We start from the raw sequence: 14,672 nt of genomic DNA, 5'->3' as shown, positions 1-14,672 counted from the left end.
GAAGGGTTTTTTTTTTTTGAGTTTCGTTTTGTTTATTGAGGAGCAGTTAGGTTAGCATACTGGTTAAGAGCAAGTTCTGCAGCTGCAATGCCTGGGTTCATTTTCTGCTTTGCTGCTTAACCCTAAGCCAGTTACTTAAGCTTTCTGTGTCTTGGTTTCCTCATTTATAAAAATAGAATAATAGTGTTTACTTCATACAGGATTGTTATGAACATAAAATGAACTAATATATGTTGAGCGCTTAGTTTAGAACAGAGCCTGGCACCCAATAAGAGCTACATATGTATAATGAATCATAACAGTAAATATAAAGATGCATTCTATTAATAGATAGCATAACAATAATATTATCTACTATTCTATTATTGTTATATTCAGGTGCCAGGTTGTATTAATGAATTGGGTCCACTGTAGAAATTTCTTCTTGATTTATATTTCTTAGTAAGAACTAGATACCCAAAGTATAATCAGTATTTTTCAATTATGTTTTATCCACAGAAAAGGGTTTGATATTTGGTGCTTTTTCTTGTCATATTTTTAGGTATCTGATGTGTAGCCATGCAGAAGACCTACGTGCAAAAGCGGAATGGGAAGGCAAAGGAACAGCTTCACGATCCAAACTGTTGGACAAACTTCAGAGTAAGAGTCTTAATTTTTGATGTTTCTGTATTTTCTCTTAGAAATGATATTACAAATCAGTTAGGAAGAGTTGTGTCTAGACATACTCTTATCAAGTGGTTATGTAAGAGGAGTGAGGGGGAATCCATTAAGAGGCCCTTTATTTATTTTTTTTTTTGATAAGTCTTTTTTTTTTTTTTAAACACCTTTATTGGAGTATAATTGCTTTACATTGTTATGTTAGTTTCTGCTTTATAACAAAGTGAATCAGCTATATGTATACTTATATCCCCATATCCCCTCTCTCTTGCGTCTCCCTCCCACCCTCCCTATCCCACACCTCTAGGTGGTCACAAAGCACCGAGCTGATCTCCCTGTGCTATGCGGCTGCTTCCCACTAGCTGTCTAGTTTACATTTGGTAGTGTATATATGTCAGTGTAAGAGGCCCTTTGAACCAGAGACTTCAAATTCCGCCATGGAGTCTAAGAAGCTAACTTCAGGAGTCAGTGACAGGATGCTGGTCCCAGAGCAAGTCTCCTTTCATTGCTTTTATGCAGTGATGCTCCACTTAAGATTCTGTTTGGGGGAGAAGTGCTGTGGTTAGAGAAAAAAAACATGTAAACCACAGCTTTAAGCCACAAGTGTTTTAGATAGAGGGAGACCTCGTTTTATTGCTCTTCACTTTATTGCGCTTCGCAGATAACTGCAGTTTTTACAAATTAAAGGTTTGTGGCAACCCTGAGTTGTCAAATGATGGTTAGCATTTTTTAGCAATAAAGTATTTTTTAATTAAGGCTTGTACATTTTTTTTAGACATAATGCTGTTGCACACTTAACACACTACAATGTAGTGTAAACACAGCTTTTATATGCACTGGGAAACCAAAAAAATTTTTGTGACTCGCTTTGTTGTGATGTTCCCTTTATTGCGGTGGTCTAGAACTGAACCCACAGTATCTCCGAGGTATGCCTGTTTTTTGTTAATTTCAACAGTAAGGCACAGATTTCTTTAGGTAAAATGTTTTACCCTCCCTCCAAATATTTTATATAACTTCCAAATTAGAGTAGGGGTTTCATTTTTGCCACATCTTTATAATAAAAGACCCTCTTTCCCTCTCTGGTTAGACCATATTCTGTGTTTTCATGTTGAGGTGGGAGTGGAGATCCTAAGAATCAGAAGACCATGTGGTTGTGGAGGTGTAAGCCTTGAAGGATTGGAATAGATTGGTATCTATAATCAAAGCTGCAGTTATATTCCCTGAATTTTCACAGTATCCTTGGCATTAGAAGCAATTTGGTGGGACCTGGAACTTGACTTGTTCCAACATTTTGGCCCACTCTTTGTTAAGTGGGTATTTTTCCTATACTTGCAGTGATGCTTCGTCTCCCTGTGGGACACAGTTATCTCTAGGTTTTCTTTTTGTCATCACTGCCCTTGTATTTTTTGCTGAGTAGTAGTTGTTGTTGTTGTTGTTGGGTTTTGTTGTTGTTCTAGGAAATCCACATGCAAATTAAAGCCCTCCTGCCCAAGTGTATTCCATTCTAGTGGCAGCCTAGCTGTAGGTGCTGACAGATACTCATGAAGCTTACATGTTATATCACCCAGAACTGCTCTATTTAAAGGACACGATATTATTACAGTAAGGGCAAGTACAGCAGAAGATGAGTCAGATGTCCTAAATAAAAGTAAACTGTTTTGTTTATTTAATTTTAATTTTTATTTCTCTTTTTAAAAATATCTTCTATTAAAGCCTATTTACCACCATCAGTGATGCTTCCTCCACGGCGTTTACAGACTCTCCTGCGGCAGGCGGTGGAACTACAAAGGGATCGGTGCCTATATCACAATACGAAACTTGATAATAATCTAGATTCTGTGTCTCTGCTTATAGATCATGTTTGTAGTAGGTAAGAGAAAAACTTCTTACATTCTAAAGTAGGCTAACCTTTTATGATCTCACTTATGAACTTTATTAAAATGGTTTTTTAGAGTTTTATCCTGTCACCATAAAACAATTCATGTTTGCTTTAGCATTCACAAGTACAGCTAGAACTCTTGAAGTTGACAGTTAAGAGAAATTTGTATATGTTTATATAGGAAACCAGTCCTTGGGAACTGAAGCTGGAAAACCTGTTTTGCCTTTATTTGCCTGTGGGTCTGGTTGGACATTTTCTGTATCTGGCCATTTTTTTAAGTATTTGTAAGTGATATTGTATAAGAATGCCAGTGATTGAAGTGTTTACTGTCCTTGGATGCCAGAGGTCACTTAGTGATTTTTTTTCTTTTCCTGAACATTATGGCTGTTTTAACTATGGCCCAAATTATTTTCTGCTCGTAAAGGTCATGGAAATACTTTTTTCATAATGAAAGTTCTGCTTTTAGTTGAAAGTGACCTTTCAACTAGAAATGTTTAGAGCAACAGGTATTAACTTTCTGGCTTGGGTTTTGTTATCATACCTACCCATCTACATAATTTAACTTTGAAGAATTTGGGCTTCACTTTCGATGTTAGGAGTGTTTTGCGTAAAAAAGTCCCTACTATTTGAACAACGATCTCCAAATTTTCAGCAGAGCTTTAATTTTTAAGATACTGAAAAACAAATTGTGAAATCTTTCAAACTCCAGGAAGAAAATTATTTGGGTCTGGTGAACCAGACATAACAGCTGCAGTGCACATGCTCAGTTTCTTTTGTCAAATATCCTCAGAGAACTACTGAAAATAACATGCATAGGAAGAACAAAAGTGTATAAGTATGAGAACTTTGGAAAAACAAGGAATTTCTGAATAACCATAAAACTCATATATGTGTGCATATATGCACTACGATTTAAGATCATCTTTTACTTGGGCATAAACTGCTTTCAAATGTAGTTGAATTCTCACTTCACCCTCCCCCATTGCAATTTAAAAAATAGTAATAATTGAACTATTGGCCATAAATTACTTAAGTCTTAGTTATCTTAAAGTGTTGGATAATTACTTTGGTGCACTTAAAGAAAGTGATTAGAGATCTTTTTTCCTTTATCCCTTGTTATTCTTTAACATTGTTCTTTGATTTGCTTATGAGAATTTTTAAGTCTTTTCATTTAAGTTGAATAGAGGTAGGAGGAGATAATAGATTAAAAGGCTATCTGGTTTCATATTTTATAGCTCCTTTAGGGAATTTGAGATCAATGTTAAAATTAAGGCGATTGTGAACCCGAATTTTTTTTGGTTCATGAATTTATTGCTGGTGGAATACATTGAAAGGTATATATGGTAGACTTCATGGTTCAAGAGGTGTCAGTAAGTTGAGAGCTTGCCTTCCTGTTTGGAAACTGCAATGTTATGAGCACATGACCTACATTTTTCTTAAGTGCTTTAATTTCTATACCAGTACCTGTGAAAGTAAATGATGGACAGTATTTAGTCTGACTTTTTCCAACCCTCAGATCAGGGATCAAACTCCTATAAACCTGCATAGAAAGCACTCTGAAGTTTTACATAGGAATGAAAGAGTTTTTGCTCCTCAGAAATAACCATTGATGATTGGAAGGTCTTCCCTATAGTCTTCTAAAAACAAAACAAAACTTTGATTCTGTGCTCTTCCTGGTTATTACTGCCCACGCCCCCCTGCCGCCTCCGTAGAGCTAACTTCTTAAAATAGTTGCCTTCCTTACTACTTCTTCACCCTTCAGATTTCTGTAGTGTTAGGGTTTATGCAGCCAACACAACACCAGAACTGTTCCTGATGTTGGTAAAGAACAACATCTTTATTAAATCCCATGGCTACTTTCCAACCTACATCTTAGCATTTCTATAGCATTTGACTGCTTTGCCTTGAAGCTTTTCCTTTGACTTCCAAAACATTCCAGACTCGGTTTTACTCCTGGCTACTCCTCAGGCTCCTCCTCTTTCCCTGTCCCTTTAATAAGTTTGTGTTCCAGAACTATGTTCCTTTTCTCACCCTACTCTTCCTGTTTAGGTTATACTTACATGATCCTAATGACCCCTAGGTCTGGGCTAGTGCTACAGAACTATCTCCTAACCCTTAGACCTTAATACAACAATGCGGATATTACTCAAGCACCGTAAGTGCAACATCTCAAACAAGAATTTCCCTCTCCTCTCACCTATCCCTGCAAAGTCTGTTTTTCCTATTGAATTCCCTCTCTCAGTGAAAGGCTTCCATCTACCCAATTTCTCCAAGGAGTCAGCCTTGACTTTTCACTCTGGGGAGACACTAAGTGGGGAGATAGTGCCTGACATCTAAGTCAGTATATATATAGTCTTTAGAGTGAGTTGTGCCCTTTATTGACGAACTGGGAAAATAGAACCTAAATTTTATGTAATTGCTGGTGTTCCTGACTCATCTGAAAGTCTTAAAATTAAAGTTGGTATTTTTTACTGTTTGTTTTACTCCCTTTTAGAAACTACATTTTAGCACTGAAACTAGAAAACTGTATTTTCGGAATTAAATCTTAGCATTTAAATCTAAATACCAGCCTTCTTTAATCTCTGGGGAATAAAGAATTGATTATGAAAATGTGAACTGTAACTTTTTTTTTATCTTGATCAGCACTGAAGAAATTTCATTAGATTGTATATTATTTATATTTTTCACAATTCATGCATACATATTTTTGGTGAAATTTGATCAGTAAGGAACAGGAATTTTCTTGTTAAATAATTCTGTGGGGTTTTTTCCACCAGCAAACAGTGGAAGAATGTTTCCACAGATAGCTGCTTATAAGTATTATTTTTTAGTAAAGGATCATAAAATATTTATAGTGTTAAGATTTATAAAATGTTACGGTTTAGCTTGATTGAAATGCTACTTTTTTTTCAGTTTGATTTGGGAAGGTACTGATATTTTTAACAAATCTTAAAATTTTAAATTTACTTGAAAACAAAGACATGTAAACTCTATCACTTTATATACTCTAAAATTAGCCTTTTAATAAACTAGGGGTTGTTAGTCTTTTTAAAAGATTATTTAAGTAATAATAAAATAATGACAATTTAAATACCACCTTGACATTCAGATACAACTGACTGTCAGTAATCTGGTTGCCTTGCACCCTGTAATTTTGATTATGAATCATTCCTTCCTTAAGGACATTTTGCTGCTCTGATTTTAGATATATCTTCATTCATGATCAACTTTAGCCATTTGAATTATTGTGTATTTTATGCCTAGATATAAAGTGTTTCTCACTGAATAAATATTGACTATTACCCATAGGAGGGGGAAAAATCATTTTTGATTTAGAAGTACTTATTTGATTGAAATTTTATCCAGCAGTGTCTTGAAAAATATGATTTGAAAAATGATATTTGGAAAGAAAACTGACCCTGGAATCAGCCATAGGTTTAAATCCTAGTTCAGTTATTTATCAGTTTGATATCTGTTAAGTTACTTGCTCTCCTTGAGCCTCCTGAAAATGGGGCTATTACTTGCCTTGCAAGGGAGTTTTGAGAATTAACACTACTGTATGTAAAGCATGTAGCGCAGTCCTTGGCATCTAGTAGGTGCTTAATAAATGTAAACTGGAATTGACTATGTTTCAGTTCAGATATAGGCTAATATTTTAATATTAAAGCAATTTATAGTTAGACAGTCTAAAAGTTTAAAGCAGTCTCCAAGTAGCCAACTGCTAAGGTACATAACCGTGTGTGCCAGATAAAGAACGTTAACTTAATTTACTTTTAAATACATATTGCCGATCAGGCTGGTGAATTGACAGAATATGTTTTTAAATTATAGATTGGTTGGGGGAAGAAAATAGAGAAGACCATTTTTTAAAACAGACTTAAAAGTTTACCCATTAATGTTTAAGTAACTTTTTTACAATACAGATCTGTACTCTCCCAACAGTAGCCATTAATTACATGTAGCCATTTAAATGTAAAGGAAAAGTCATTCAAATTAAAATTAAATGAAAAAAATCTAAGTTCCTCAAGTGTGCTAGCCACCTTTCAAGTGCTCAGTAGCCACATACAGGTAGGGTTATCAGATTGGACAGTACAGTTATATAACATTGGTATTATCACAGAAAGCTCTATTGGACAGTCCTGATGTAGAAACTGGAAAAGGATAGAATGGTTTTTAAAAGTGAGTGCTTAATGAGAATAGTCATTCTTAGGATAACATTATCGTCTTTAACTTAGGAAAGTTAACATAGAATTCTTTACCCTTAATGTATAAAAACTGCAACTTACAAAGTACTGGCTAAGCGTCAGACTCAGTCTAAACGCTTTACGTTCATTATCTCATCCTTGTAAAAGGAATTCTATAACACAAGTACCCTTGTCTGTCTTTATTTTATGGCTGGAAAAATTGAGATTTAGAGAGATTAAATAAGTTTCCCAGAATCACAGCTAGTAAGTGGCCAGGATTTGAACCTAAGTCTCTCAGACTCTACTGCTCCCATTCTTAAGGCGTTACTCTTGACCACTACAGCCTCTACCATGTATTGCACTTCTCCTGTGCTGTCCCCAAAATAATACTAGTAATCACTTTTGAATAGCTGTTACATTCCAGCAATTTCAGATGTGTTTCTCATCCTTACAGGAACCCTAAAAACCTTGTTAGGTATATATTCATCTCATTTTATAGATGAGAGAACTGAGACTCAGAGGAGTTAAATGACTTGGCAAAGATACTAAAGCCTGTGACCTAAAATTGTCTGGCTACAGTGCCTGTGCTGTTTGTTATGCCAAGTTGCTTTTATATAAATGAAAATGTACATTATTTCTTCTAGAACAACCTGATGCCAGCCCACTTATACAGACAAACATGAAGCCCTGATTGTTAATTTGTATTTATATGAATTGACTTAATCAGACCAAAAATTCTCTTTAATCTTGAGGGCGGGGGGAAAGGATAAATTGTAAATTGAAGCAGACTTTAGGTTACGGATTTCCCCTAAGATTGCCTTGACTAATGTTATAATATTTTCTTTTTCAATATAACCAATATAAATGTGATTCTTAGGATTTACAAGTGCATTCATATCTTATTTTGAAAGTTTTTGGTCTTCAAAGAAGTTTCATCAGTTGTTTAACCTTTTTCATTATTATTACTCTTAATCTATTTTAAAAGAATAATTATTTGTGGACTTATTTGTTTTAGGAGGCAATTCCCATGTTATACTCAGCAGATACTTACGGAGCATTGTAATGAAGTGTGGTTCTGTAAATTCTCTAACGATGGCACTAAACTAGCAACAGGATCAAAAGATACGACAGTTATCATATGGCAAGTTGATCCGGTATGTACTCCAGTATGAGTGTTTAGATTGCAAAAAGTAGTTTTTAATCTAATTGATTGAGTACATATTTTCAAAGTATGTGTATATAAATAGCATTCTTTTCCAAGAGCATTTTTTGTCATCTTTGTCATGTCTTATCTCTTTCTATGTTGTTTAGGTAATATATACAGATTAATATTATCAAAATTGTTGAGCGTTATGTGCTAGGATTGTACTTAGTCTGTGCGTGCATTATCTAGTTTTATCCTCTGAATAACGCTGTGAGATTCTAATACCTCCTGTTTTCAGATGAGGAAACCAAGATAAAAAATGCCCAGGCCCTCACAGCTTATAAATGGCAGAGTTAGACTTAAATCCAGGAATACTTTTACTCCAGACCTACTGCTCTTAATGTCTCTGCCAGTTTGTTATCTTTGTTAATACTTCATTTACAGATTAATACAATGTCCATTCTGTCACAAGTTAGAAAAGACTCGTTACCATTTTGCCTTCTGAAACCCTTCATTATCTTCTGTCATTCGTGGAACCTCTGTTAAACATCCCCCCCTATCTCTTTCCACCCCCCCCCCGATGATGCATATGAAAAGTATTGTATTCTAGATTTAAAATTCTAAGTTCTCTCTAAAATTAGATTTGTCTTTGTTTATAACCAGGTGACCTACAGATTTGTAGAAATAAGTATTTCCATTTCTTTCAGCCAGTTAAACATCGAGCAATCAAGGAAGCACATGACTTCAAATAGTTTAGGGAGATGTATTTGGTATAGGGGTCATTCACCTAAAATCAGAAATTATAAATAATCTTATTTTAAAATTTAGAATTAGAATATGATATTAGCCTACAATAAAGTTTTGAACTCCTATGTTGAAAAAATAGAGAAAGGGGGCCAGAGAAGGAAATATTTTAAAAAGAAGAGAATCAAATTTGAGAGCATACATCAATTCTTGTGTACCTGCAATATGCTATGAATGAAGAAAGGCAAATAAGATCTACTCTTTGCCTTAAATCAGGCATTCTTTCCCTTTTATTGTACCATGTACTCCTCTGGCAGTCTAAACCCTGCGGACCCCTTCCTCAGAATAATGTTTTTAAATGCATAAACCAAAACACATAGGAAGCCCAAGTATATATTATATATTAATTACAAAGGAAACCAAATTATATTGAAATATAGTTATCAAAATAGTACAAAAACAGATACAGTATAGTAATAATGCTGCTTTTTTATTAACATATTAAGTAACAAATTCTAGCAGCAGATCTGATAGCTACAAGAATTTTGAAGTAGTGACAAGCATAAATAATATTTTGAGATATCTGCAACAACTATAATATGATGTGAAGATATTTGAGATTTCCATTATTAACAGTCACCTAATACGACCTAATATAATACTTGATACTACCTTGCTTGTTAACTGCCTGCATTCAAGATTGAAGGAAATACTGAACTTCAGTCTGTGGTTAGTGAAAATAAAGGTGTGCATTTTCAAGTACAAGGACTGCTGCTTCTATCCCTGGATGACTCCTTTAGATCTCAGGTTAAGAACCTCTGTGAAAGGAATGCACAGTTTAGAAAGGGAAATTAAATACATTGAAATAAGAATCATACAATATATGTAAAGTATTGTGAAAGCACAAAGTAGCTTCACAGGTTAGGAGTACCTCATTTGAGGCTTGCTGTGCATAGCACAGGTGGAGACAGGAAAAGGAAGAGAGGGACCTTCCCTTCCTTTCTCCCCACCTCCAAGTAAGAGAATAGGATGACTAAGGCAAAGCATGGGAAAAATGACTAGAAAAATAGGTTGGGATCCAATCATAGCCTTTGAATACTATTATGAGGAGTATTTTCGTTCAGTAGTTATTTGCAAGATGTCTGAAAAAAAAGCAACAATATCAAAACTTTTTTTATTATGTTTTTTCTTCTAGCAGCAGTGTGTAAGAGTCCCTTTTGTTTAGCAAGTATTTATTGAGCACCTGCTGTGTGCCAGGCCTTTTGATAGAGAGAAGTCACACTGGGCTCCTGATAATACAGTGTACTGGAACTGGGAAGCAAGGGAAAGTTAAGACAAGTTAAGTCTTGGGTGAAGGAGAAGTAAATAATTTTTTAGGCAAAACCAGTTACACCTGGTCCTTGGGTGACAGATAATGTGGCTGGACATTTGGGCAAAGCGATTTTGTAGACTAGGAGATGAGGTTAATGAAGTAAGTAGCAACCAGATCGAGGAGGATCTTGTATACTGAGGAGTTCAGACTTTTATGCCAATGTTTCCCAAAGTGTTTCTGTGAGAATACTGCTTATGCAAGATGTTAATAGGTGTTATGTGTAAAGGGCTTTTATGGCCAGATTAGCTTGGGAAATGCAGAGTTAATGCTTACATTCATAGACTTTGGTATCATGATATTTTATTATGTCAAATACTATTTGAAAAACTTGTTAAGAAAATTGGTGCTCTTTTGGAATATGTGTTTTGTGTGTGTACTTCTAATGGATAGAAAAAAGAATGTATAGAGAACCTTAAGATTTCAACTAATGTGATTCCAATGCCTAGTTTCCTTTAACAGGTTTTCTTACCTTTGCCCCCAAAAAGGAATTTTACCCATTCCCCTGCCCAAAATCCAAGCAAAGTTAAGTGGGTTCCATGAACACGGTATTACCACTTGGAATATCTTACTATAGAGATATTGTACTTTGGAAGATACAATATTAATATTCTCATTTGTTTTCAACTTCTTCTTTTACAGCAGCGGTCCCCAGCCTTTTTGGCACCAGGGACCGGTTTCGTGGAAGACAGTTTTTCCACGAGGTGGGGGTGGTGGGGGGAGGATGGTTCAGGCGGTAATGCGAGCAATGGGGAGCGGCAGGTGAAGCTTCACTGGCTCACCCGCCGCTCGCCTCCTGCTGTGCGGCCCGGTTCCTAACAGGCTGCTGACCAGTGTCGGTCCGGGGGTTGGGGACCCCTGTTTTACAGGGTTGTATTTTTTAATTAATGTGCATGAAACAAGTTAGTTTTTGTTTTGTTTTGTTTTTTATTGGAGTGTAATCGCTTTACCATGTTGTGTTAGTTTCTCCTGTACAACGAAGTGAATCAGCTGTATGTATACATATATCCCCTTCCTCTTGGACCTCCCTCCCATCCCCTGCCCCATCCCACCCATCTAGGTCATCACGGAGCAACAAGCTGAGCTCCCTGTGCTATACTGCATGTTCCCGCTAGCTATCTGTTCTACACATGGTAGTGTATTTATGTCAAACATAATCTCCCAATGCATCCCACCCTCTCCTTCCCCACTGTGTCCACACGTCCATCCTCTACGTCTGCGTCTCTATTCCTGCCCTGGAAATAGGTTCGTCTGTACTATTTTTCTAGATTTCACATATATGTGTTAATATACAATATTTGTTTTTCTGACTTACTTCACTCTGTATGACAGACTCTAGGTCCAGCCACATCTCTACAAATGACCCAATTTCATTCCTTTTTATGGCTGAGTAATATTCCATTGTATTATATGTACCACATCTTTATCCATTCGTCTGTCGATGGACATTTAGTTTTTGAGTTAAATACTTCTGTAGTAGTAGTAGTTTGTCATTAGTTTAGAAGCAAATCTTTGTGTAGAACTAAAGCACCACTCTGAATGAAAGTTTGTTCCTAGAAGATCTTGAGCTAGTCCAAAAGACTTGACTTGCTTATTAAATTATGCAAGCCACTTTGACCTAATGATACTGTGATCTAATACTCCATACCTATTGTCATCTTCCCGAAGAAGAATCAGAAGTAATTACATTGTGAACTGTTGAATTTTGTCAAACAAATTGCCAATCTTGTTTTAGCAAGCTAGTTCCAGACCCATTTCTAACTGCTTGTGGGTCATCACCATTGGAATTTCCCCCAGGCTCAAAACAGGTCTCCATAAGTCTTCAGTCTAGCCAGATTCCTGCTTCCTCTATTCACTGCCCGTATCCATCCTTAGCCCCTCAAACAGAAACTTAGAGGTTGTCTTTGAACATTTCTTGTCTCATCCTGTCATGTCAGTTTTACGTCCCATGTATATTTTGATCTGACCTCTTTCAGTCCTGACCATGTTAGTTTAGGGCCTCATTTTTGTCTTAACTGTATGGCTGCTGTGCTGGCTCATTAGGGGTGTCCTTATCCTGTGTCTCTTCGTTCTGATTCATCTTCCACACTGTCGTATGAGTTCTGTTCCTAAAACCAAGTATATTATATATTCCCAAGCTTAAAAATCATAAGTGGCTCTTCACTCACAGGATAAAATTTAACCCTTTAGCCTAAAATAATGATGTCAGGTTTTCCAGTCTTGTCACTGGCCACTTCAATGTTTGCACTATATATAGTTCATCCTGTAAAGCTTCAGAGTCGGGCACCTCAGGTTCAAATCCCTGGTGGTACCTGGTAATCAACAAAGGCAAGTTTGTAACCTTTCCGAACCTTCAGTTCCTTCCCTGAAATATGGGGGAGGAGAATTAATACCTAACCTTTTAGATGTATGAGGTTTGAATGAGATAGTGTTTGTGGATAGTGCTATTACTGATCAGCACTAAATAAGTGATAGCTCTGCTGGTGGGAATGTAAAACGGCTCAGACACTTGGAAAACAGTTTGGCAGCTCCTCAGAATGTTTAGCACAGAGTTGGCATATGACCCAGCAATTCTACTCCTACATATAGACCCGAGAGAAATAAAGACAGGTCTGCACAGAAACTCCTGTATAGTTGTAGCAACATTATTCATAATTGCCAAAAAGTGGAAACAATCCAAATGTTGCAAAATACGGTGTAGTCGTAAAATGGAATATTACTCAGCAGCTAAAAGGCATAAAATACTGTTATATTGCACAACATGGATGAACCCTGAAAACATCATGCTAAGTGAAAGAAACCAATTACAAAAGACTTAGATGTTGTATGATTTCATTTATATGGAATGTCCAGAACAGGCAAATCCATAGAGTAAGTCGGGTTGCCAGTGCTGGAGGGAGTGAGAATGGGGAATAACTGCTAATGAGTATGGGGGTTCTTTTTGGGGTGATGAAAATGTTCTCAAGTTAGATAGTAGTGATGGTTGCACAATCTGTGAATATACTAAAAGCCACTGAATCATATACTTTAAAAAGGGTGAATTTTATGGTAAGTTATATCTCACTAAAACTGTCTTAAAAAGGAGGGGGTTAGTTTCAAGGTCAGTTTCCTTGAAAGCCTCATAAGGACAAAGTCTGTGTCATCTTTATTTCCATCTAGCACACAATGCCCTTGTGTGTAGTAGACGCTTACAGATACTGCAGCATGAACGAGTCTTTATGAAGCAAGCTGTTAAGAGCTTCAGTTGGGGGGGAAATTGGTGAAATCTGTGGAAATGTCCACAGATTAAATTATATTATCAAAGTGCATCTTTGTAGCTGTTTCAGTTCTTGTGCCCAAAAACCAGGGACTTTAGGAATTGGAGTTAACTAAGTTGTCTTGTTTTCCCTCCTAGGATACACACCTGCTAAAACTGCTTAAAACTTTAGAAGGACATGCTTACGGTGTTTCTTATATTGCATGGAGTCCAGATGACAACTATCTTGTTGCTTGTGGCCCAGATGACTGCTCTGAGCTTTGGCTTTGGAATGTACAAGTAAGCAAATTTCATCCTTGGTTTAGTCTTCCAAGTATAGTCATACTGCATGTATTCATTATAACTTTATTCATGATCTGTAGACCAGCATCATTCAACCTAAATTACCATGATGTATCTCTTGTAAAAGATAATTCATCAAATGGAACCCAGGTGTCCAGATTTATACTAAATTTAAATATTATGTTGAGCATAGTAGCATTTTTGAAAGAATGATCAGTAGGTATTTTTAGGGATGTTGTACTTTGTAGTGTATAATTTGTACTATTTCTGTAGTACTTTATACCTCAAAAAGACTTTACAGTTGTTTTACAGTTGCACAGTTGTACACGAAACTTATCTTTCAAGTGTGAAAACATCGACATTATACCAAATTTTCCATTCTGATGGCAATTGCACCATCTCCTTGCCTATATTTAATGTTCCAATCTCGTTTAGTAAATTTAAATTATGTTTTCAGTACTTATTATTAAGGGTTTTATTACGGATTCTAAATGAAAACTTGAACACTTTATCTAGGGTCCCATTTTAGAAAAATTCAGCACTAAGTTCACTCCATTATCTACAGACTCTTATTTTGGAAACCTTGTAGTTACCATTTAAAATTATTTTTTAAACTTCTATAAGGTGACTGGTTAGGTGATTTTGCGGGAGGGGGGGTTGTTTTGGTTTTTGTTTGTTTGTTTGTTTTAATAACAGACATTTCTTTTCTGTTTTTTTTTTTTTTTTTTTTTGCCGCGCTGTGCGGCATGCGGGATCTTAGTCCCCTGACTAGGGATCGAACCCCTGCCCCTGCAGTGGAAGCACTGAATCTTAACCACTGGACCACCAGGGAAGTCCCGTTCTTTGGTTTTTTAACCTCTAGGCAGGGGAATAGTTCAGGTTGTGGGTTTGGGTGTAAAAGTGTAAGTTGATGGGGTATGGTTTTGAGTTTGAGGACCTATAAAAGTAAGTTGATTTTTACCAAGAGAGTGAAGATAGAGCTCCATAGAAATGACTCAAACAATAAGATGGTATGGAGGACAGATGAATACTAAGATGTACCTGAAGATGATGTGCCATAAATCTAATTCTACAGTAAGATTTCTATTTCAACCCAGCTTTTTATTAAGAAAATTTCCAAACACTGAGAAAGGCTGAAAGATGAGTACAGTCATGAC

At 36.1% G+C, this 14,672-nt stretch overlaps 1 protein-coding gene across 3 annotated transcripts in view; it reads left to right on the top strand.

Annotated features, from left to right (window-relative positions):
• Window positions 1-14,672, top strand: part of WDR26 (WD repeat domain 26) — a 38,138-nt gene that overhangs the window by 10,773 nt on the left and 12,693 nt on the right. For all 3 annotated transcript variants that reach the window (XM_082349855.1, XM_082349854.1, XM_082349856.1), the window contains exons 5-8: window positions 542-639; window positions 2,371-2,527; window positions 7,736-7,874; window positions 13,372-13,512. In XM_082349855.1, the coding sequence (XP_082205981.1) occupies window positions 542-639; window positions 2,371-2,527; window positions 7,736-7,874; window positions 13,372-13,512 (535 nt within the window). The remainder of the gene's footprint in view (window positions 1-541; window positions 640-2,370; window positions 2,528-7,735; window positions 7,875-13,371; window positions 13,513-14,672) is intronic.

Source organism: Balaenoptera borealis (genome assembly GCF_965194805.1).
Source record: "Balaenoptera borealis genome assembly, chromosome: 1".
Classification (NCBI taxonomy): Eukaryota; Metazoa; Chordata; class Mammalia; order Artiodactyla; family Balaenopteridae; genus Balaenoptera; species Balaenoptera borealis.
Note: the sequence above shows the minus strand (reverse complement) of the source record. Positions and strands in the feature narration are given on the sequence as shown.